Source organism: Strix aluco, chromosome Z (genome assembly GCF_031877795.1).
Source record: "Strix aluco isolate bStrAlu1 chromosome Z, bStrAlu1.hap1, whole genome shotgun sequence".
NCBI lineage: Eukaryota > Metazoa > Chordata > Aves > Strigiformes > Strigidae > Strix > Strix aluco.
In genome coordinates, this window is record NC_133971.1 from 70,276,700 (window position 1) to 70,298,421 (window position 21,722).

Consider the following 21,722-nt stretch of genomic DNA (forward strand, 5'->3'; position numbering starts at 1 on the left):
GCAATATATATTCCCTTTTTATTATATCTGGGTCCTGAGTTTCAGAATTTGTAATAGTGAAGAAGTTACTTGCTTTCACTTAATTTTTCCCTTTTTATGGTTTTACTTAAAAAGATTTTATTTCTACAGTTCTAGAGAAAAGAAATCTTCATTCTTTGACTATCTTACATGCTGAATGCACAAATGCTTCATTTTCAGACTATAAATAAGAAGATAGTTGTGAGAAGTTCTCTGAAAACTTTGTTGGTGTCTCTTCAACCCTTGCAAATAGATCGCCGTCTATCACAGAGGAATAGTGATCAGGTATGTGTGAACATGGAAGACTGTGACAGTATTTGTATGTGGGATTGGGAGGATGTAGCACTAACTGTTAAGTATGAGTGCCCTGGTATACTGTAGGGCTTTGCCTCAAGATCTGCTAACAAAAGTTGCTGACTAAAGTGTTACATTTCAGACACTAATCCAGATGGCTCACTTGACACAATAAAGCTAATCCATTTCTTGTTAGAAATGCTGCCTTCAGCTTCTGAAAGGTAGAACAAGCACCCTCATGCCTGAGCTCCACAGGGTTCCCTGTCCTTGAAAGTACAAGACCAGGAGGGTTTGACTGGGGTTTCTGAGAGAGGTGGACTAAAGACTATCTCTTCCCCTTCCTTCTAGAAGTAAAGGCTGTTTTAAGGCAATTCACAGTAAATCCAGCCTCTGAATTTCTGATATTGTGGAGTAAATAGTCATAAATAAGAAGCAGGTTTTTATTTTTGGCAGCTGAAATAAAAGGAGTCCCAACTAACTGAAGAGAGTGGAAATGAACCTGAAAGAGACTTTAGGAATATACTTGACAGTATGACAAGTCAAATTTGCTCATATCCAAGATACTCAGGACAGGTATCTTCAGGGAATTAACTATCAGAAACTGAAAAATGCAGACTTGCAGTTAGCAGCAGGTGTTTGACCTATGTCACTTCAGTGAGCTATGGTGATGAAGTCTGGTAGCCTGTTTTTGATACTCACAGAAGATCAGTAAGATCATGGCACTGCACAGGTCCATTAAGAGTTCTGCTGACAGCAAGTTGCAGGTAGAAATGGGAGTGCAATAAAGAACACAAAAGCATTGGCTTTGCTTACCTTGCTTTGAACATGTTTAGGGCAAACACACGTTGAACTCTGGCAAGCCAGCAGTTCTACCTTACTTTTTATTTGCTGGACAGGATCTAAAGTCAAATAATAGTTGTGATTCACTATGGGGTATTTATTTATTTATTTATTACTCACAGAAATTAAGTTTATTAATGATCTTCAGATTTTTAGCTGACTCAGATTAGCATGCGATATAAGTGATGTGATTATAAGGGTCAGTTATATAAAGCAAGCTTGATTTGCAGGGGTGCTGCTCAGGTTCAGGTTTATTTTTTTGGTCTGTAGTTTACAAAGATAAATAAATATTCATTGATTTCTGTTACACCTATGAGTGTCTGAATTTGTCTCCAAGTGGGCAACAGTTCATTTCTGAAAACTGCCACCACATTTGTGTTAATTGGGAGTTGTCTTTACAGTCCTGATGGAAAGAACAATGATTGAATGGCTGCAAGAGGTCGTTTGCTCTTTCAGCCTATGACGAGTTTCTTTCAGAGAGATTTAAAGGTTGTTGTAGTGCCTGCTGTGCTATTCTCTGTCCTTCTGCCAACGAAAAATGTAATAGCAAAGCAGAAAAAAATGGGTGGGGTTTTTTTGGGTGTCTTTTACTGGGGCAATTTGGTCAGATTTTAGCATTCTGGCTTGGCAATAATGCTCATCTCTTAAAGACCCAGTTTATACAGAGAAGTATGTCATTGGACGTAGATTATATACGGTACAGCCTTTATTCAGTACTGAGTTACATGTAAAGCTGCATGTGGTTGTATTTTTTCCCCTTCTCCTTTGTATAATAATACAAAGAAAAACAGAGCTGAAATACTAAATTTATTAGTTTCCTTTAAGGAGAATACTCTTTTTGCGCTTAAAAGCTAATGATCAATTAGAAATTACAATGAGCAAAGTCTCCCTAACCCCTTCTGCTTTGATTGAGCCTTATTTTAATGCTTTCGTTGATCTTGAAAAGGACATTTTCAGTTTTTCATCATGCAAAGCATTCTAAACAGATGCACACTCACATTATTCTAATATTCTTCGAGTGAAATCTTACTACTACGAAGAAAGTTGTCACCCTTATGAGATGTAAACACAGACACCTTCCACACCCCCCTTCACATGTGAACACAAAAAAAGTTAGCAGAAATCCTTCTTTCCATTTTCATTCTTGTTTTGAAGCCAGTGTTTAGTGCTGCATGATGTAGAGTTATAATCTTTTTTTCAGGACTGTGGAATGGCCCAGCACACTACAGTGCCCAAACTGAACTTTGAATATTGGTTGGATAAAGCTATTGAATGGGGGCAAGCCACCACACTGGAATCCCAGAAGGATATGTGCCTTCACTTGCCCCAGCTCCAAGAGTTCCTACATCAGATTTATGAAACTTTAAAACATATGGTAAGTGACTTTAAAAGGAAGAGTGACCTGTTTTGAAGGCACGCTCAGACCAGAAGCTAACAGTAGCAAAGAGGTTTGTGTTATTGACCTAATGTATTGCTGGATCAGAGAGGCAAATTGGGGAAACAGCCACAGGTAATGCAAACAGGAATGTGCTTCCTGTTTCCCTGATTTATTGTGAAAGCAGCTTTTTCTTCTTGATTGGTTGTTGTCACGTGAAATTTCCCAGCCAATGCTTTAGCCTCTTTAAAAAACTCTTTAAAATAAACAAGAATTTGATTCTGGTTTTCAGGTCATAAATTGGATTATTTAAAGGCCTTAACATGCAAAACTGTAACCGATCCTTTAAATCTTAGAGAGTCTGTTGACACATTAACCCCAGCGTTGTGGCATACATAGTGAATTCTAGCAGCCTGGTCAGATCATTGGCATATGCTGCTGGCTGTTCTGTTTAGTAATTTAATTATTGTCTGCACTCACTGGAGTGCTTGTTTTAAAAAGTAAATTTAGTTTTTCATATGTTGTGTATATATTTTTTCTGAGCATGGCATTTTCAGTATATGTATTCAGTACAATTAACTTCAGAAATACTGCATTATGGCATGAGATTGACTTCTTCTGGAAGTACTTCTTTTTAAATGTTATTCTTATCTGAAGACTACAGAGTTCTTATTTTTTTCTTGAACTGAATTTAACTTTCAAACAAAATATTTTTGGGGAGTGGTGATTCTTCCCATATTTATTTATGTCTTTTTCTTAAGAGGGGAAAAAATAATTTATTTTTAATGTTGCTACTTCAGGTAATCTGAGGCTTGGCCTGAAGTGGACCTTGTGAATATGGCCCCAGAAAGTCTAGGGCTAACCCCAAAAGTGAGACAAATGTAAGGAATTTATTGCAGCAGCAGGAGATGGTTATCGTTCCTGCTACTTGCATGTTATCTCAGCATAGCACCATTTTTAAAAGCTTTCATTTATTAGATAGTAAAGCTACAAAAATGGAAAAATAAGACTGATTACACAGGATTGTATATAAACTACATTGTCTATTACTTTTATAGTGAAACTGCTTTCTGTTTGGTTAAAAGTTAAATTGCAGTTTGTTACTGGCTAGTCATTATATAAATTAATTTAAAAAAAGCAAGAGAAAGTTACAGAAGGATACTTACTTTTATGCCATAGTAGGTATTAATTTATTCAGAATCTCTGTGAGAGAGTATATTAAAGCAATGAGGATCCACAAAAATACAGTTTAATTGTGCTTTTATTATCATGAGATCTTGGTTACTGTTTTCTGGTTACTGGATGTGAGGCAAATGAACAAATTTTCTACTATAATTAAGTATGAGGTGAGGAAATTACTTACTTAAGCTTTAATTTATTTGAATTATGACATTATAGTGAATTTCAGGAAGTTCTGATTTTATTACATACCTGCAGGTGTTTTGCTTCCAGAGTACTTCACAGCAAAACCATTGAGATTGTAATTTACAACAATCTGTGTCATTAACAGTTCTCCTAACCTACTTTTGATGTGCAGTATACTTATTATCTTTTTGTTTGTTTTTACGTTTTAACAGGATTCAATTGTAGCAATCCAGCAGTTCCCTTTAATTGGCCAGCTTCTAGGAAGGCTTTGTTGGAATCCTTTTGTTATAGGATATGGTAAGAATGTGTAATGATACTTCTGCAGCAGTTCCATAAACTTTATTCTGTAGGAATTAGGAAAATACAACTTGTTATATAGTTTGATTTTTTCCATAAAAACACAGCATTCTTTTTTACTTCAGTAAAATTTTGAGATGAAAAGGTTATCCAGGTTATTTAAAATATGTGGCATTGAGAAATCTTAAATTTACTTTTGGAGCTAATTAATTCCATGGATTAGTTGCAGAATCCTGACTTGGAAGCATTAGGTTTTAAACTCAGTAAGTGTTTATGTGTGTCATGATTTCTATTTTTCTTATTTTCTTGATGTATTAATTACATTTTTGTTAGGTTCTCAAAATGTACAAAATAGTCTAGTGTTTCATACTACTTTCAACAGAAGTTTCTCCCAGTTATACATCATAATATTCTGTTATATATGCTAATATAGAAGAATTAATTTTTCTGATAGTTGGTCGCTTTTTTTATTAGTGTAAAGCTCTGTTAAGTTATGATTGTGTTTGTTTTTATTGAGTTTTTTCTGAATGTGTGTTTTCCCCATCTTGCAATCTTGTGAAAATGCACACAGAATCAAAAGCAAAACAGTAAAGTGGTTACATAGGAAAAAAAGTGTATGAAAAACCAAAAGCCTCTTACTGGTAGTGTGTATGTGTGTAGGTGAGAATAAAGAAGATAAAAGAAATTGGGGATAGGAAAGCTATTGGGAGGGAGGAGACATTGCTTGTGCTACCTCACCAGCAGTTCCAGTGCATTTTTCAGAACCTGAGATGTTGATATGTTGATAAATTACTTGGGATCTACTTTTAAGCAGAAAACTGAATCTGAGCTTCTCTGTGAGCCCCTTATCTTTTGCTGGTCTTCTGCTATTACTACAACTACAAAAAAAAAAAAAAAAAAAAAAAAAAAGGTGGCAATTTATCTTTTTTATGCTTCTTTTTGTGGAAACACAGGGAAGGACAATTTTTGTGTTCGCCTGCAGAGGCTTACCAGGTCAAGCACAGCATTAGGCTAAAGTGATCATATGTCTTCTGGTTTGGCTTTATCTTCTTCTAGTCAGCTCCAAGCACAGGCAGAATGAACTTGTCTGCAGAACACATGGTAGTTGTGTGTTATGTCAGCACTTCCCCCCGAAACAAAAATTTGGATAGGAACCATAGATTTAAACATAGATCTCTTTCCCAGAGCAGCAAATGCATGCTTTTGTGGCACATTTTAAGAAAAGCCATTTCATACTTTATAGACTTATTTTTACAATGGAGAGGTTCCCATTTTAATAATCATTTCATTTTCTGAACGTCTTGATAACTGTTGATGTTTGTGATTACATCCATACTTCTAAGTTTTTGGTTGGAATATACAAGTCTTTAGACCATCAGTTTTTCTGACAAGACATTGTGGTGTAGAAAGGAGCTTCATCTATATTTTTCATCAAAGTTGAAAGCTATCAGTTCCTGCTTTTGACACCTTTTCACAACAATCCCAGCAATACGTTCTTGGTTTTCTCTACTTCATTCCTCTTCTTTGGGATCCTTCAGCATTTTCTAAAGCAAGAAAAGCTCTTTTTCTGCAAGTTGATCATTACCTCTGAAGATTGCAAGGGAATGGGGTTTTACTACCAGGTTTTTTTGGTCTCAAAATTGCAAGCAAGCCAATTCAGAGAACTTCACTTGCTCAACATGGAATCCTTCGCTTTAATGCTTAAAGATGAATGAAGGAGATTTTCTAACATAATAGACCTGAAGATATCTGCTTATACATTCCCACCACTTCCTCTTTTTAGAGCCACCTGAGCGCTCTTTGGACTGCTGGCATTTTAGATTCAGCATATTTTCATTTTGTTTGGCACTAGTTCTGAAGATACTCTTTAAGATAGTACTGGCTATAGCAGATGCTGACTTTCAAGTGGGTTTCATGTAATTTCTCATTTGGATAAATAGCTCATTCAGGCATGTGTCCGAGACCAGGCCACCCTCACAGTAGAAGGAACTAATTTTGTTCAATGCAGTCTTTCATACTAATAAATGGAGGAGGAAAAACATTATGCCTCTGCATCATGTCCAAACCACAATACATATCACCATAGGTGAATGTCTGTTGGTGCTGGAAGCTGATATGGCTGACCACTCAGTACAGAAAGTGTGTTCTTCAAGGGAAAATAATCTCCTCATAAACACTCCTGAGCAGGAGGTGACCAAGTTAGCCTGATTTAGAATGCTAATGTGAAGGAAGCATGACCAAAGAAAATCTCATGGCTGTACTTGTGGTCCTAAACCACAAGGGATACATGAGGAATTCAGTCTTGGTAAGGAATTCCAATGTTTTTAATGTGGGCTGGGGGATTATCTTCTCAGTAGGACCCTCCTGGTTTGAGTTTTGAGCCCAAATGTCTTGAATCCCAAACTAATACTATAAATGCTGGGGAATTTCTTGGTGGCTCTGTATGTCAGTATATGTGTGTCAGTGTGCATGCTTATGTATGCATTTATTTCCTCAGGAAGTTCAGTTTTAGCTAATCAACATTTTCTGATGTATTTTAATAAAATTTTACAACAAACTCTAAAAAGAATATTTCTGCTGTAAGAATAGGGTTTTCTTACTAGATCCTTGCATCTGGCCCCATTCATGACAGGGTATTTATAAACTGACTGTATCATAAGGAGACTGAGACCACACTGTGTTATGGGAAGAACATTGCCTTTTTTTTTTTTCTTTTTTTAAAAATTTTTGTTGTGAGACTGACAGGGAAGAAGTACAATCTAATTCATCATAAAGGTTTGGCCTTTTGTTTGACTGACTTTTTTGTTGTTTTTTTATTTTCTACGAAACAGCTTCCAAGCTGTCTTAAATTTCCTACAGAAAATTTTCATTCCATTAGTTGGAGTTACAACATTAACCTACTGAAGAAGTCCAGTAGATAGTTGGTGACCTTTTTTGCAATATAATTTCCACTGTTGAATTATTAATTTTGTTCCTCTGGATGTATTAATTAGGTATTTATTTGGGTATTTGTTTTGGCTTTTTATTTATTCTTTCGTGCCATAATAAGATCAAATGCCTTTGTTCATATCCTGATAATGGTTTTCAGTGCATACCATGATGGTATGATTTCCACAGGGATCACAGTTACTAGAAAACTGGGAGGAAAAAAACCCACCAGTACGTTTCCTGTGGCTCTCTGTGTTTGGTCTTTTGATGTGATTATCTTTTGCAGCTGCCATAATTAAGATCTGTCCCTGCTTATTCTTAATTTTCCCATCTTTCATCCCCAGTTCCAAAGCAGCTATGAAAACAGTGAACCTGAGCATGGCCCTCAGAGTGTCATTGGGTACTTCAGTGAGAGGACTGTATGGTCCCTTTTCCTACTTCTCACAGATCTATGGGAGGCTACTTTGGTTTTGGTTGTAGCCAAAAAGTAATTTTGGCTGGGAAGAGTGTGAAGCTGTGTGAGTCCCTTATTTTTTGGGAACTTTTGGCATAGCTATGACACCCAATATAAGTTGGTTTCACTTAGGTTGAGGTTTGACTGTATCTAGCTAAATCTGTGTAAACTCATTATGCTGTCAGAGTGCAACAGTGTATCATTTATCTAAGCTTTGTTTTCATCATTTTATCTTTCATCATACTGATTTACATTTGTGACAGGCAAACAATATATGCAATTTACTTTATAGTATGCAGCAAGTCATCCCGTGTAGCAAAAAGTCTTATCATCCAGAAGTCTAATTAAGCAGTTACATTGCATTTTTTTTTACCTCTTTATTTTTTTAGGTTAAGAGAAAACTAGAACTTAAATAAAATTACTTAATGGCATACTGTAGATATATAGTATAAATAGGATGAGTCAAAAGAAGGAACACTTGAACTACATATACTTTTTTGGGATAGGCTGTTTGGACTTGATTCCCCCTGTCTCTATATAGTTTGACTTTTAAAAAAATATCATTAATATAAATGAAAATTATCTCAAAAGCCAGACTTTATAAACAGACAACATTTTAGTATTAATAATTAATAATGTTTAAAATCTTCATTTCCCAAGAAGCAAATGGCTATTAGTTGTTTAAACAAATAAAACAGTATTTGTGTATTTTTCCTCCCATGAATTTCATATCAGAGTTTAGGTGGAATGTTTTCTGAATGAGATTTGAAGGAGGTTGCCTCTTAGTGCTGGTGTCTGAATGCTGGTTGGATATAGTTACAATCAGAGTATAAGAATACTTTGAATTTCTGCTGAGCAGTATGCAAGATGTTTCCTTTAACTCCAATCTTAAACAACCTAGGAAATTGTTAGCCTTGTAAAAATCCATATTAAAAAAAAAATCCCCAAACACACAATGGCAGAATACCCCAAAATGTGTATGTTTGAGAAACCATTTCTGTGCAGAGATGTTAGTCAGTGGGAGGCCAGTAATGGCCTGCAGGCTTGTTGGACATTTATTGAGAAATACTGGTTTAAATCAATATTAACTTCTCTGATCACCTGGTGAAAATAGAGGCATTACTTAATGGAACTTTTATTTTTTGTTCAGGCTTTGCCAACAAAGCACTTCTAAATAATAGTGTTTATTACATCCTGGATAACAAATACACAGAAAACAAAAGAAATCACTTGCTGAGCTTGATAATCAAATTGTCTCCTAATATAATTTCTAAAACTCATGTGGTATTACTCATTTGTATTATTTTTAACAAGAATAATATTGCTTACTAAGTGAATATCAGAGCTACAATACTACATCCAGTTTTCATAATTTTTATTACAATCGTGCAATTTTATTCTGGCATGAAATTCAGTGTAGAGACTCTTGGTATCTGCCAAAGAACATTTAAAAAAAAAAAAAGCCTATTGAAAACAAAGTTCTAGGAAATAATCATGAGTTAGATGGTTCTTCAACCGCTTACTCCAAATAATCAGCTCCTCTATAATAATATCCGTGCTTCTGAGCAGTGACAGTATTGCTCAGTATAGTAAGTTTTTAGAGAAGGCAACTCATTTCCAACAGTGGGTTAGAATTAAGTAAAATGTGATCTGATCCTAACAGGAAATCACAACAGGATTATTTTCCATCAATATTTAGCTATTCTGCTGCCTGCAGAAATGTAATTTTCCTGTAGCATGGAGAATCTTAATATATTCTTACGGAAAACACAATGCTTTGCATTCTTGTTGTGAAGATTTCATACTTCGTGAACTTAACTTTTTCAGATGTGAGCATTGTTTAGTTGTGCATGCTTTCGCCACAGTGTGATGTGGCCAAATCACACTGTTGAGATTATTGTTTGTTGTTAATGATACTATTTAGGTACTGAATTGAAAGTTCCTTGGTGATAGCTTCAAGTATTATTTATGTAAATGAATCACTAGGTTATGCATGTTTCTTAAGACCATTTAGGTATTGTATAGATTTTGAAGTCTTTGATACCTTTTAATCTGCTATTGAAGGAAATGATTTCACAAGAACTACATATGAATGACATTAAATGTGTGGTATGAATCTGGTAGAATAGAAGCATTATGAGTTGAGACTAATATCTAGGGCTTTAGTTTTGTGGATGGATAGGGATTGTTCTGTGTAAATTCTGTGTTTTGATGTTTCTACCCCCCCACAATGTATCCTTATTTGCTTTTTTCCCTGGAGATGAAAGCCAGAAGACTCTGATGTGGTGCTTATGTTGTCTATACAGCAGTGAACCACAGAACCCTGTGGAATTGAAGGCCAACAGCTGGGTACGGGTGAGTGAATCCTTCCCAGGAGTGCTTTGAATTAAATTATTTAAAGGTGCTACATCTAGAGCATAGAGACACTGTCACTGAAGAAACTGCACCAAACACAACTTGCATACATACTGTGTTGACGTATATATCACTCTAATTATAACACAGTCAGTGCTAGTCTGTCATTTTAAATATTAAAAAGATGTGGCATTTTAAAGTGGGTAGTTTTGATGGCTTTTAACCTAGTAAATTCACCAACTGTGAATAGTGAGCAACGACCACAAATCAGAAGGGAAGAAAGTGTTATTAAAAAAACCCAACCTTTCAATTAGGATAAAATAAATAACCTGGATAAATGCCATAGTTTGTTTTGAAAACAGCTTATATTTGTTCTTTAATTTTATTCTTTTTTGCTTTTGTTTAATCTTCTGCCTGTGAAGAATTTAATTGTATCCAAACTTTCTTCAAAGGCAGTCAGAGAGGGGAGGGGTAGTGCTTGTGTATGGATTTATAGTTAGTGACTTATGGAATAATGAATCCTTATCTTTAATCCCAAATCTAGGGCTTTGCATGGCACATCTGTTCATATTTTGTATATTTCCACACTGAACTAGCAAAGCACATCAGCGTGTAAATAACTTGCAGCACATTGATGCTTAATGCTTTATGTTGCTGAATAGCAATTTGAGGGTGCAGTGTTGTTGATTTTATGTCCTTGCATTCTCCAATAGTCCAAATCAAAATATGGTTAAAAATATTAATGGAATTGTTAATGTATTTTTTTATATCTTATAATCCTCACAACTCGTTGAGATTGTAGCAGCCTGGTCATTATTTATGTACATCTGCTGAAACTGAAGATACTTCTGGACTTCTCCAAGCAGTTCATTTCTTACTAGTTGACTTTGTACATGTCAGTTTATCTAGTATGTATATAATACAGGTTGTACAAATTATTATGAAATAGGTAATGATACTGCAGATGTTTATGTTGGTAAGTAACTGTATGTCACCATGTAGTTGCTTTAGGTGCAGTAATCTCAGCAGTAAGTTCTCACAAACTTTCAGATGCACTTGGGTTCCTGTATGTACCTATTTGGTGGGTTATACTACCTGCCGTGAAATTCTCAACAACTTAATACTAACTAAAATCACCCTTACTTTCTTCCTGTCTTTAACCTTTTCCAAGAGGCTTTTCCTGAGGTTATTATACTTGGAATTCACAGTGTGGCAGTGCTTGAATACCAAAGTAAAGTGATGCAAAAAAAATTCTGCCTTTTCTAATGTAGTCTTGCTGGTTGGGTATATTCTTCATAGTGACATAGCAGATGCTCAATAGCATGCACTTAGTTATCAAACAGAGCAAAATTTGTAATTTTATTTGTTATTAGCAGCAATAGATGCATTAATGATGTTAAGTGGTGAGGGAGAGGTGTACCCAGATAATATTCTACAATTAGCTTCCATTTCTGGGAGGGTAAAAACCAGTTGGTTTTGATCTAGATCAGTTGCCTTATCTGATTGATGTAACTGAACTGGTGGTGTTGCTGATATAAGAAGAATTATCAAGTAAACAAGAACAGTTGGGGATGAATGAAGGTGGGACTGCTGCTTTTGGCAGCACTGCCACCTGAAGCTGTTTTAGATTGGGACTAACATGTAAGCATTTGATTCAAGCCTCACTGTAGTCTGCAGAAATATTTCCACCCACTCTGTGTGTCTGAATCAACCTTAATAGTCATTATGACTTGATGGGTCAAGAGTTAAACTAAAAGCAATAGGGAAGAGAACATGGGGGAGTTCAAAGCACAAACATGTCTTATGAACTATTTTTATCATTCAGCACTTTCCTAGTTGCCTGAAGTGGGTGTAGCATTATATATGATCTGAAATGTAACATGTTCATGTTTTGATTGGAGGGAAAGAAAGAACTCTTGAAAAACTTCTAACTGAAAAAAACTAAGGATAGGTAAGGTAAGGGAGGTTGCAAAATGCACAGCTTAAGGATACAAAAGTTGAGATTAAAGGAAAGGGTATTATTAAATTGTTTTCTACAGTCATTAGAATTTCTTTTCGGTTTCTTACTGTCCAGTGTGCATCATCACAAAGCTTTTTGAAGAAAGTGGTTTTATTTTCTTTTCCTAATCAGTGTTGTAATTCTAGTCACCAGCAATCGTGGTATAATGACTATCATGCTTTGTACAGAAGAACCTAAGTTAAATATTTTGCAACTCTTGAAGGGTTTCTTTTGCCTTGTGTGATAACGATACATATTTTCAAAAGAAAATACAGTAAGTCTGTTGACCCACCTGGTGCATACTTAACATTGTTTCTTCCTGAGCTGCTTTATTTTCCAGATTATATGTGTCTCAAAAGTTTGTCACAGAAAGGGATCAAGATACATTGGCTATGAGAGCCATAATTTGAGGTTTCCATCAGCTGTTTTCATATTGACTGGATGACCAGCCTCTGCTGTGGTTTGATCTGACCTCAGCCTTTTTTATAATATGGTGGGAGCTCTTTACAGCAGAGTTATTCACTCTGGAGAAGATGCCACACACACTGTGGTACACTATGGAAAAAATGGCCAAAAGTCTAAAATATATAGTTGAAACATTCTTGGGGGTGGGGAGGAAGGTCATTTTGTGGCTACATGATGTAAAGGAAATTGAAATACAGAAGTTAATTCTAAATAAAGCTTTGAAATTTGAATGCTACTTAAAAGGGTTTTAGTAATATGGAAAACTTGCCTGTACTTGGAATGAAATTATAGATTATCTAAGGTATTTAAGCTTTCACTAGAGGGTATGGATGAAAAGCCATCCATGACCACACAGAATGTGGCTCTGTCTCACGTCCGTACACACTGACACAGGAGGCATGGAAAAGGGGTTTACATATAGGAACTGCTGTTCATCTTCTGTGGATGTGACCTTCACAGTCCTTTGTGAATGTGGCATGTGTTTTTAGAGGTGGCTTTTGGGCTTGGCCAAATTTTCCTTTCTGGAAATGTGTAGTTCTTTTGGGTATCTATCCTGTGGAAGACCACATTAGATTAATGACTGCAAAGGTAATTGGTGTTCTTTGTAAGAGTAATTTTTAATGGCACTGGCATTATAAAATTATTTTTGTTATATTATCCAAAAATACATAATGAAACTTGTGTGGTTTATCTTTCATAAGATTCCGTACATGTTTTCTCTTACCAGTGTTATTCTGGGTACTTTTTGAACTGAAGATGGTATGATGCAAAATTGATGTAAAAATTTTGATTCAGATTTGATTCAGCTGCTTTTGTCTTTCTTGCCCATAATTATTCCAGAGATGTGGCAGAATTCTACCTGTGTTTTCATTTGTTGCTATGATAATGACTAGTTCTTCATGTTTATATTTTCTTTAGTACTTAGGGGATCTGTTGTGTTAAACACTGTGCATGGACAGTTTAGAAAACATTCTTGGTTCTGAAGTGGTTACAATGAAAGACTCATCATGCAAATAGATTTAGAAAATTTATTGTGTCAGTGAGTTTCTAGTTCCTCAGCAGAACTGTATAAAAATAATGTTCCTATGAAAATACTAAAAATAATTAAAAATTTAAAAAAGCCTCTAAAACTCTGATTCACCTATTAATCATTTGTGAATGTTGCTGAGATATTTGTGCTGTAAGATCAAGGTTTTGACTTATGGTCTGCAGTGCTTGCCTCCCTCTCTTTGAGTTTAACTTCTCAGTTTTCTGCTGAGCTAAGCAATATTGGTGGAAAGGTGGTGGACACCACTTATTTCCAAATGTATACAATGGAAAGCAGAGACTGTATTATTTCCTTTGGACACTGTCAGCACTCAGTGAACAAAGCTCACCATTGGAGAGTACCTCTTTGGGAATGCACTCGTAGTCTTTTTAGGTAAAGGATTTCCATTTTGCCAAATTTAGTGTTGGCAGTGTTTGTTTGCTGGAGTTTCTCTGCTTTTGGGGGAAATAAGACGTATACTGGAAGTTCAACATCATCTTGTTATTTTTTGTATAGCAAACATGGAAGCATGTTTGGAAACCATTAGGTTAATATGATACACGTTTAGTAGAACCCTTGCTTATACAGCAGTGCTCAAATGTTTCTGGTAAAAAGGGTTTTGCGGAGGTTTTTGTTGTTTTGTTTTTTAAAATGTGAGTTATAAATCTGAAAATATAATGTCAAGGCCTTCTGTGTGGAGTCTTCCCCTGTAGTATTGTTTATTGTTACACTTGCCTCCTGTGGTGGACACATTAAATCATCTGAATGGAAGTCTTGTTTTCCAGAAGAATGGAAGGCATATACCTGTCCTCTACATGCAAATCTTTTGATGTACGTTGAAGCTGTATTTGTTTAGACTAAATTTGATGGAATTCTGTCTAGTGTATTAAATTGTATTAAAGTGTTTTGCAGTGGATTGTAAATAGGCCAGATAAAGAAATTTACTGCCAATTAAGCACAGGATGTTTGAGATTTTTAGTGATGTTCTCTGGATGACCTGTTTTTTTTATGATCATCTTGACTTTTTAATTAAACCACAACTTTAATTGAGTTGGTTCAGTTAATGAAGCACTGGCTTTTCACCCCTACTTCCGAATCTGTGCCAGAATTATCAGCAAAATGGGTTTTTAAGACCTTGGCTTTCTATGTAGCAATATATCTAAGGCTTTAATGAAGTAACATTGAAAGGATGGTCTCTCAGTGATGGTTCAAAATGGAAATGTTTGTGATTTACTTCTTAGGATAGATGCACCTGCACTGAAATGCTTAGTCACTTCTCACTGTAAACTTGCACTTGTGTGTGGTTTTCCTTTCCTCTTTAGGTGTCAAGTGCTTCTTCATTCTTATCTTGGATCACCCAGCTGTCTGATATGTGTTACTACCATATTTGTCACTCTTAATAGATTTATTCATTGGCATATGTTTTGGTTAGGCAACAATATTCAGGAATAGAAGAAAAACAACACTGCTACAAAAAACAAAAGTTGAGCAAAATGAAATTTCTTAAAATTTGGGGATTTAAGTGGATTTACTGTTTTGTCTGTCAGGGAAGAGCTGCTCACTGATTTACTGGGACTTTGCAAGATTATTTAGTTACTTCTGAGGACGTCTCATACAAATTGAAGTATTTACAAGAAAGATGTTAGAAATTAGACATTGATGGAACTATGAGAAAGTTGTGGAGAATAGCTGAGAAAAAAACTAGAAAGAAGTCACGTTAAGAAAAGGTCGGAGAGTGTGAAACGAGTGTGTGCATGTTTTCAGGTATTTTGGCTTCTATTTGGAATGAGTTACCAAAGCATTTTCAGTATTTGTATCACAAGGAGGATATTAAGGCATCACAGTAAATCATGAAGGAACTGAGAGGGACTAGATTATCTTTGAGAAATACAGGGATTCTCATCATATCTTTATACAGTATCCAGAATAGCAATGAGCAGGGACATGTTCATGTAGCTCAAGTTGCTCAGAGCCCCGTCCAACCGGACCTTGAATGTTTCCAGGGATGGGACATCTACCACCTCTCTGGGCAACCTGTTCCAGTGTTTCACCACCCTCACCATAAATAAACTCTTCCTTTTATCTAGTCTAAATCTTTTAGTTTAAAACCATTACCCCTTGTCCTGTTGCTACAGGCCCTACTAAAGAGTTTGTTCCCATCTTTCTTATAAGCTCCCTTTAAGTATTGAAAGGCCACAATAAGGTCTGAAGACCTTAGAATAAGAGAACTGTATTTTCTTTCTGCGTCTGTTTTGCCGGAAGAAGCTTATTTTGCCGGATATATGGGTTGTACGTATTTGTTAAAATGCAGTATGCCAAGTATGTGAGGAAAAGTTTGGAACTGGACACAGTTGTCTGCAGTACATAGTAATGACAACTTTATTGCTCATCGTGATAGCTATTTACTAACTTATGAACAGTGGTGTTTATTCTTACATACCAGTAGATGGCATTCTTCGTATTACATACAGGTACACATATGTTTGTTTTATATTAGTAAGTACACAGCTTTCCATTTCACAGCATTCTAATACATATTCTTCTAAGGGAAGATGAACATTTACTTTTAATAATAGTCTCTAGATTAGAAGCCATCTTCACTGCTGCCCAGACTGTGCAGCATTATTTTGAGTCTTAGCTGTGTAATGATGCTTGCAGTAGTGAGAGTTCTGTGTTAAGATTCCTGAAATTTCGGGCAACAATTCAGGATAGTCAGTAACAGGAAAATTAATTTAATGATCTTCTTTCCTGTATGGACACTGTGTGCAGTTGAGCTGCTTTTGTCTTTCTTGCCCATAATTATTCCAGAGATGTGGCAGAATTCTACCTGTGTTTTCATTTGTTGCTATGATAATGACTAGTTCTTCATGTTTATATTTTCTTTAGTACTTAGGGGATCTGTTGTGTTAAACACTGTACATGGACAGTTTAGAAAACATTCTTGGTTCTGAAGTGGTTACAATGAAAGACTCATCATGCAAATAGATTTAGAAAAAAAGAACCAAAAAGAAACAACTATTCCGTTCCTCCAGCTGCCTCCTTCCCTCACTGTTATAAAATTACAAATAGTATTGTGACCAATGCAGGCTTTTTGTATTTCCCCTCTTCTGTTTTTCCTTAGGCAAATCTTATTATACGATTTCATGGTGACCCATTGATGTATTGTCATGCACTGTATTTTTAAGGACAAGTCATCTGTGTTCCGCAATGTTTTTAGTATGTCATCATAATAGTTGGTTTGCTTCTCCCATGTTTTAATTTATTCTGTCACCTTTTTCACTGCTGCTTCTTTCAAGTGTTCATTTGCTGTAGACGTGAGATTCTCCCCGCAATGTCGGGTACAACAAAGCATCCATTCTTTTGCTTCTGGTACCTTGTTAAGAGTAAGCCTTTTGCAGTGCTTTAGCACAGGAACCCTAGGAAGCTGCGAAAAGGTATACCACTAAGTACCAGCAGATGGCACTCTCTCTATTAAGTGGTTGCCAGTATGTACATCGCACTAACATGCACACCGTTTTTCGAGAGAAGGGTAATTTAGATGTTGTTAGGGATTAAACTAATGGTAATAATATTGCAGCTTTCCCTGGTTCCATCTGAATGTGTTTTGTTAGAAAGGCAGTGTTGTGCAGTAGCGTGCCTTCAATTTGTCATGAGGATGACAAATAAAGACGAGCGCTTCCTCTAAGGAAGAACCAAGTTGAACTTGACTTCTGCAACCAAATTAATGGGCATAAAATAATGTTGTTACAGAGTAAGCATGAACAGCCATTCACTAAAGTTGGTAACAAGAAATAAAAGTAGATGTTGTGCATTACACTTTCACTCAAGCTGTTCTGTGTTACAAAAGTTTTCCATTCTTAGTTAAAACTAAGAGCAATTATTAAATAAATATGCCTCAAAAAATGGAAACACAAAAGCAGTCTACCAAATATCCTGCTGCTAATGGTTGCCTGTTCTGGAGGCTTTTGTGAAACATGCAAGAGTTTCTGGATAATTGCAGGCTAGTGATCCCTTTTATGATATTGTGTTGTTTATGTTTGGAGAGTTTGAGATTATTCTTATAGTTTGTGATTGGTCAGAGCAGTGAGGCACTTGGAACTTAATGTAATTTTAGCAATTTTATTGTTATGCAATAACAATATGTTCTCATAATTCACGAAAATTTAAAAGCAATTTTAAATCCCACATAGGTTCATATCCTGTTGGACAGATTAGGAAATGCAGATTTTCATGGCATTTGTAAGTCGACAAGCCATCAAAGTTGCATCCAGGAAACCTGAATGTTGTATTTGACTTGTGAGTCAAGGAAAATGAGAAAGCATATTAGCTGTCTGAATAGAAAAAGCTGATTTAAAAATGTTTCCCAGATACAAGGGGAAAACAGAAAAGATACTGCTTCTCAATTCTGTGTTTAAAATTCTGTTTACGTAGTTTTATTTTTTATGTATGAAGCTAAATATACAGGAGTGTTTTGTTTTAAAGTTGATCTATCCATTTAATAATGAAGTTGATTAAAGAACAGCAAACATACCTGAGTGAATGTAATTGTCACAACAGTTAAACTGACAGTTTTTCCCATTTTTTATTTAAGCAATAAGGGATCAGAAGCATTATCACCACCCTAGCCTCTGGGTGACTCTCAGTCCATTATGTTGCACAAGGAAGTTGAAATATATAATAATGGCAGGGACTATAAAATTGTGTTTTCCTCCCCTAGTCCACCTCTCTTGATACACAGTGCATATGCACACTCTTGGACTAGATTTCAGGAGCAGAATGAAACAAGTATCTGAAGGGCATTTTATTCTAGAGTGGTTTTTCAGTTACATATACTAACAAAAATTTAAAAACTATTCCAACTGTGGGTAGAACAGGTTAAATGCCAACACTCCACCCCCCTGTATAGCTGAAAGGACATACTGAAGACTCAGGTGTGCCATTTTGTCCAAGGCAATGATATTAAAACCCAGAAAAGTCAGAAGGTAGCTTTCCTCTTTGTAATTATTTGAGATAAAATAATCGGTGGTATCACTCTGTCACGTCAGTTAACATGGGAAAATACTGCTGTTTGTATCATGGACCCAACAAAAGCAAGAGTAAGAATTCCTACTCTTTTACAGGCCTCAGTTCATGCAGAAGAATCTTTGGGGGATTTTTTTGGTGGAAGTTGAGCTTCAGCTGATATGATAATAAACGAATTGTGGCCACTCAAGAAAAAGGTCTGAGGATAAATTTAGTAATCAAATACTTTTCACCTCTAAGTACAGCATTTGAAAAGGTAAATTCAGACCTTGGACAGAATTGCCGTTCACTGGAAAATCTAGTAAGCATTTGGAAAAACCTCAGTGAAGCAAAACTTGGGTGTAATCGACTTTTAATTTGTGTAAGATCTGAGAGTATTCAATGCAGGGGCTAACTGAAAAGACTTGTTAGTCGCACCTTGTGAGGCCATTGCAAGACAGAGGAAGTTGAGTGTAGGTAAATGGACGCTGACACACTTGGTGTGAGGGAGAGCCAAGGGTCGTCTGCTTCACAGGGGAAGGTGAGCCAGGATCCGCAGGTGACTAGAAGGCAGGTGCGGCTGTGGTTTCACACAGAAATGGCATAGTTGCACAAGAAGAGCAGAGCAAGTCCAGTGACAATCACCAGGGTCAGCTGTGAGTCCAGTGATCACCAGACCAGATTCACGGTGATCAGGCAGGTCCAAGGTCAAGCCAGCAAGTCATGGCCATAAGCAGGCTCCAGATCAGCAAGGTGCCTAACTAGCTGCAGACGTGACTGCAGCGTAGCTCAGGCAAGGACCAAAAGCCTTGTTTGCCTGTGCTTTAATGCAGTTCCCAAGTGAAGCCAGAAGGACCCAGCTTCTTACAACTCTTGCTCACACAGCACTGTATGGCAGCTGGCCTTGAGCATGGGCAGCCAAACCCCTAGGAAGCAGGAATAAGGAAGATACAACTATATGCCTGCTGTGTTTGTACAGGTTTTCCTAAGCTTTGTGCGTTTGACTGTTGTCAAGAGACAGGATGCTAGCTAGAAAGAAAGGTTTTTATGGTATTTCTGTTGCTGTGTAATTAAACTTGTATCCTTTCAAACATACCATGTGTAGTAATTGTTAGAGGTATCATTAGGGAATGTAATTTAAAAGGACAAAAATATAATTTAAGAATACTAGTTCAGAGGGTCACAACAACATAGTTCTGATTATTGCTGTCAATTTGAGAGGTCAAAGGGTATTGCAGTACTCTGATGGTTTCTTTAAGACTTGTCATGATGGTTCCTTTAAGACACTAGGAAAAATATATTAAAAGAGAAGAATAAAGCTTATTCACTAATTTAAGAATTCTTAGTTTTGACAGAGATGTTTTAGACTGGTCTCAAATTAATATGATACAAAGAAATCTGTTATTTCTCTTTTAAATCTGTCCGAAGTTCAAATTGCAGGCCAAGTCAAGTGACACTCCACTAAAGCTGGGTAGGCATAGATTTACTTACTTTTTAGAAAAATAAAAGTACTTTGATTATTACTCTGTTTCCCAGAGATATCCACCCTATAAGATACTATATTTAATAAAGTTTTTTTTCCCTATTCACTTATTTTAATAGCCATAGTATATGCAGTATATGTGTATTGCTTGAATTACTCTTCTATATAGTATACTAGTAGGCCTCAAATAAGTAGACTGGTTTTGAGGTTTGCCACACTAGTGAATTTTTATTTTCTTTTGCTTTGTTTTCTGATTGAGATGTCTTTCAGTCTCACTTTTGCCTTGAATTATTTTTAGGTAATGCAATGTGAGGTTTCTGCAGATGTGTATTAGAAGACCTAGGATACAGTTTCTAAAACTTTGCATAAGTCCTAGGAAGGCTTAGGCAGTTAAGCTAATTTTCATATATCTTTCAGTTGTGCTTGTATGAGGTAACAGACAATGTGTGCACTGTGAGAACAGCTCTATAGATGGTGATAGAAAGGACTTTTAGTGGGGAAGTGGGACAGATTATTACGTGTGAATTTCTTCTGCCCAGGGGTCATGGTTTGTTTCTCCCAGATGGGCAAAGCAAAGTTTGTTGATTTAATGTCTGAAACACAAAGGTGAGTGTATTTGTTAGAGACAAATAAACTGATGGTGGAATGTTGTGATCTAATATAAGCTTGCTGGAACTGGAAGTATTCTGGTAGATGAAAGGAGCATCTTATGGTGTGAAAAGTGTGTGACAGTGAAGTGCTTTACCTACTCTACAGACGCTTTCCTAATCCTTTGAAGGTGAAATCCCAGACAGCATTTTTCATCCAAGCATTCTCTATTTGGTCTAATTGGTAAGTAGGTCCACACAGGGACTCTAGATGATTTTATTTAATCTGTTTAGTGGGGTAATTTGTAGCCATTACAGGCCGTTACAGTAAATGAGAGAGGTTGACTAATATATTTTGTAATGGAGTAGTTTTTTCTGCCACATAGAATTTCAAAGTCTAATCTCAAATTCCCTTGTTGTAAGGGACACTCTCTTGCTATGAGTACCAGTGCTTCATAATAGCTCACGCCTATGATCAGATATTTGGCTTTCCTTAGCACCAGTGGTTTTTGTGAGTCTTCCTCCTGTCAGTGGGTATCTGAGGAGGTTTATTCTCTTCCGTCAAGACAACTTGCTATTTGAAAGTGCCACAGGAGCTCAGGTTCACATACACATCATACATTTTGATCATCATAGTTCTGCAGGTGAACAGTGAAAAATATATTCTCCTTTGATACACTCAACTGAAGTAATGGGGGGCCTTTAGGAATTACTTGGTCTTCATTAGCATAGTTATTTCATGACTACTGGCCCACTAGGAGGGACTTAAGCCTGTGCTGTCAGACTAGAATGTCACCTGAAAGTGTGAGTCAAATGCCTTTACTTCGTACTTCACACTGGAGTCTTTTAAGCTTCAAATATACAATTGATTTCTCAATATCTAATCCACTCAGTTTTTCTGTGTCCAGCAATATCCTTTCTCCTGTGATGGTGAATCCTTTTAACATCTGTCAAGGGAGCTGGTTTCACTTTTTGCCTCTTTGGTCTGGATGATTGCTATAGCAACTTAGTTTTGGGCAGAGAGACAATTTCACAGTCAGTGAACAGTTTTAATGTTTTTGTTCTCCTGTCAAGGAAAGTTTGCATATTAACATTTGATAGTTCAAGGCTGTTGTAATCCCTGTCTGCTGATCATCCTAAACAGATGATAGTGGGTAACATTTTTAAGTATTTTGCCTACGTAAAAAGAATGATAAAACATCATCTTCTCTGAGCTGGGCAGTAGTTCATACTG

General features: G+C 36.2%; 1 protein-coding gene across 3 annotated transcripts in view; it reads left to right on the forward strand.

The window, feature by feature from the left end:
* Nucleotides 1-21,722, forward strand: part of FANCC (FA complementation group C) — an 89,186-nt gene that overhangs the window by 8,330 nt on the left and 59,134 nt on the right. For all 3 annotated transcript variants that reach the window (XM_074813389.1, XM_074813386.1, XM_074813387.1), the window contains 4 exons: nucleotides 199-303; nucleotides 2,354-2,527; nucleotides 4,105-4,189; nucleotides 9,832-9,926. In XM_074813389.1, the coding sequence (XP_074669490.1) occupies nucleotides 2,363-2,527; nucleotides 4,105-4,189; nucleotides 9,832-9,926 (345 nt within the window). In that variant the 5' untranslated portion in view covers nucleotides 199-303; nucleotides 2,354-2,362. The remainder of the gene's footprint in view (nucleotides 1-198; nucleotides 304-2,353; nucleotides 2,528-4,104; nucleotides 4,190-9,831; nucleotides 9,927-21,722) is intronic.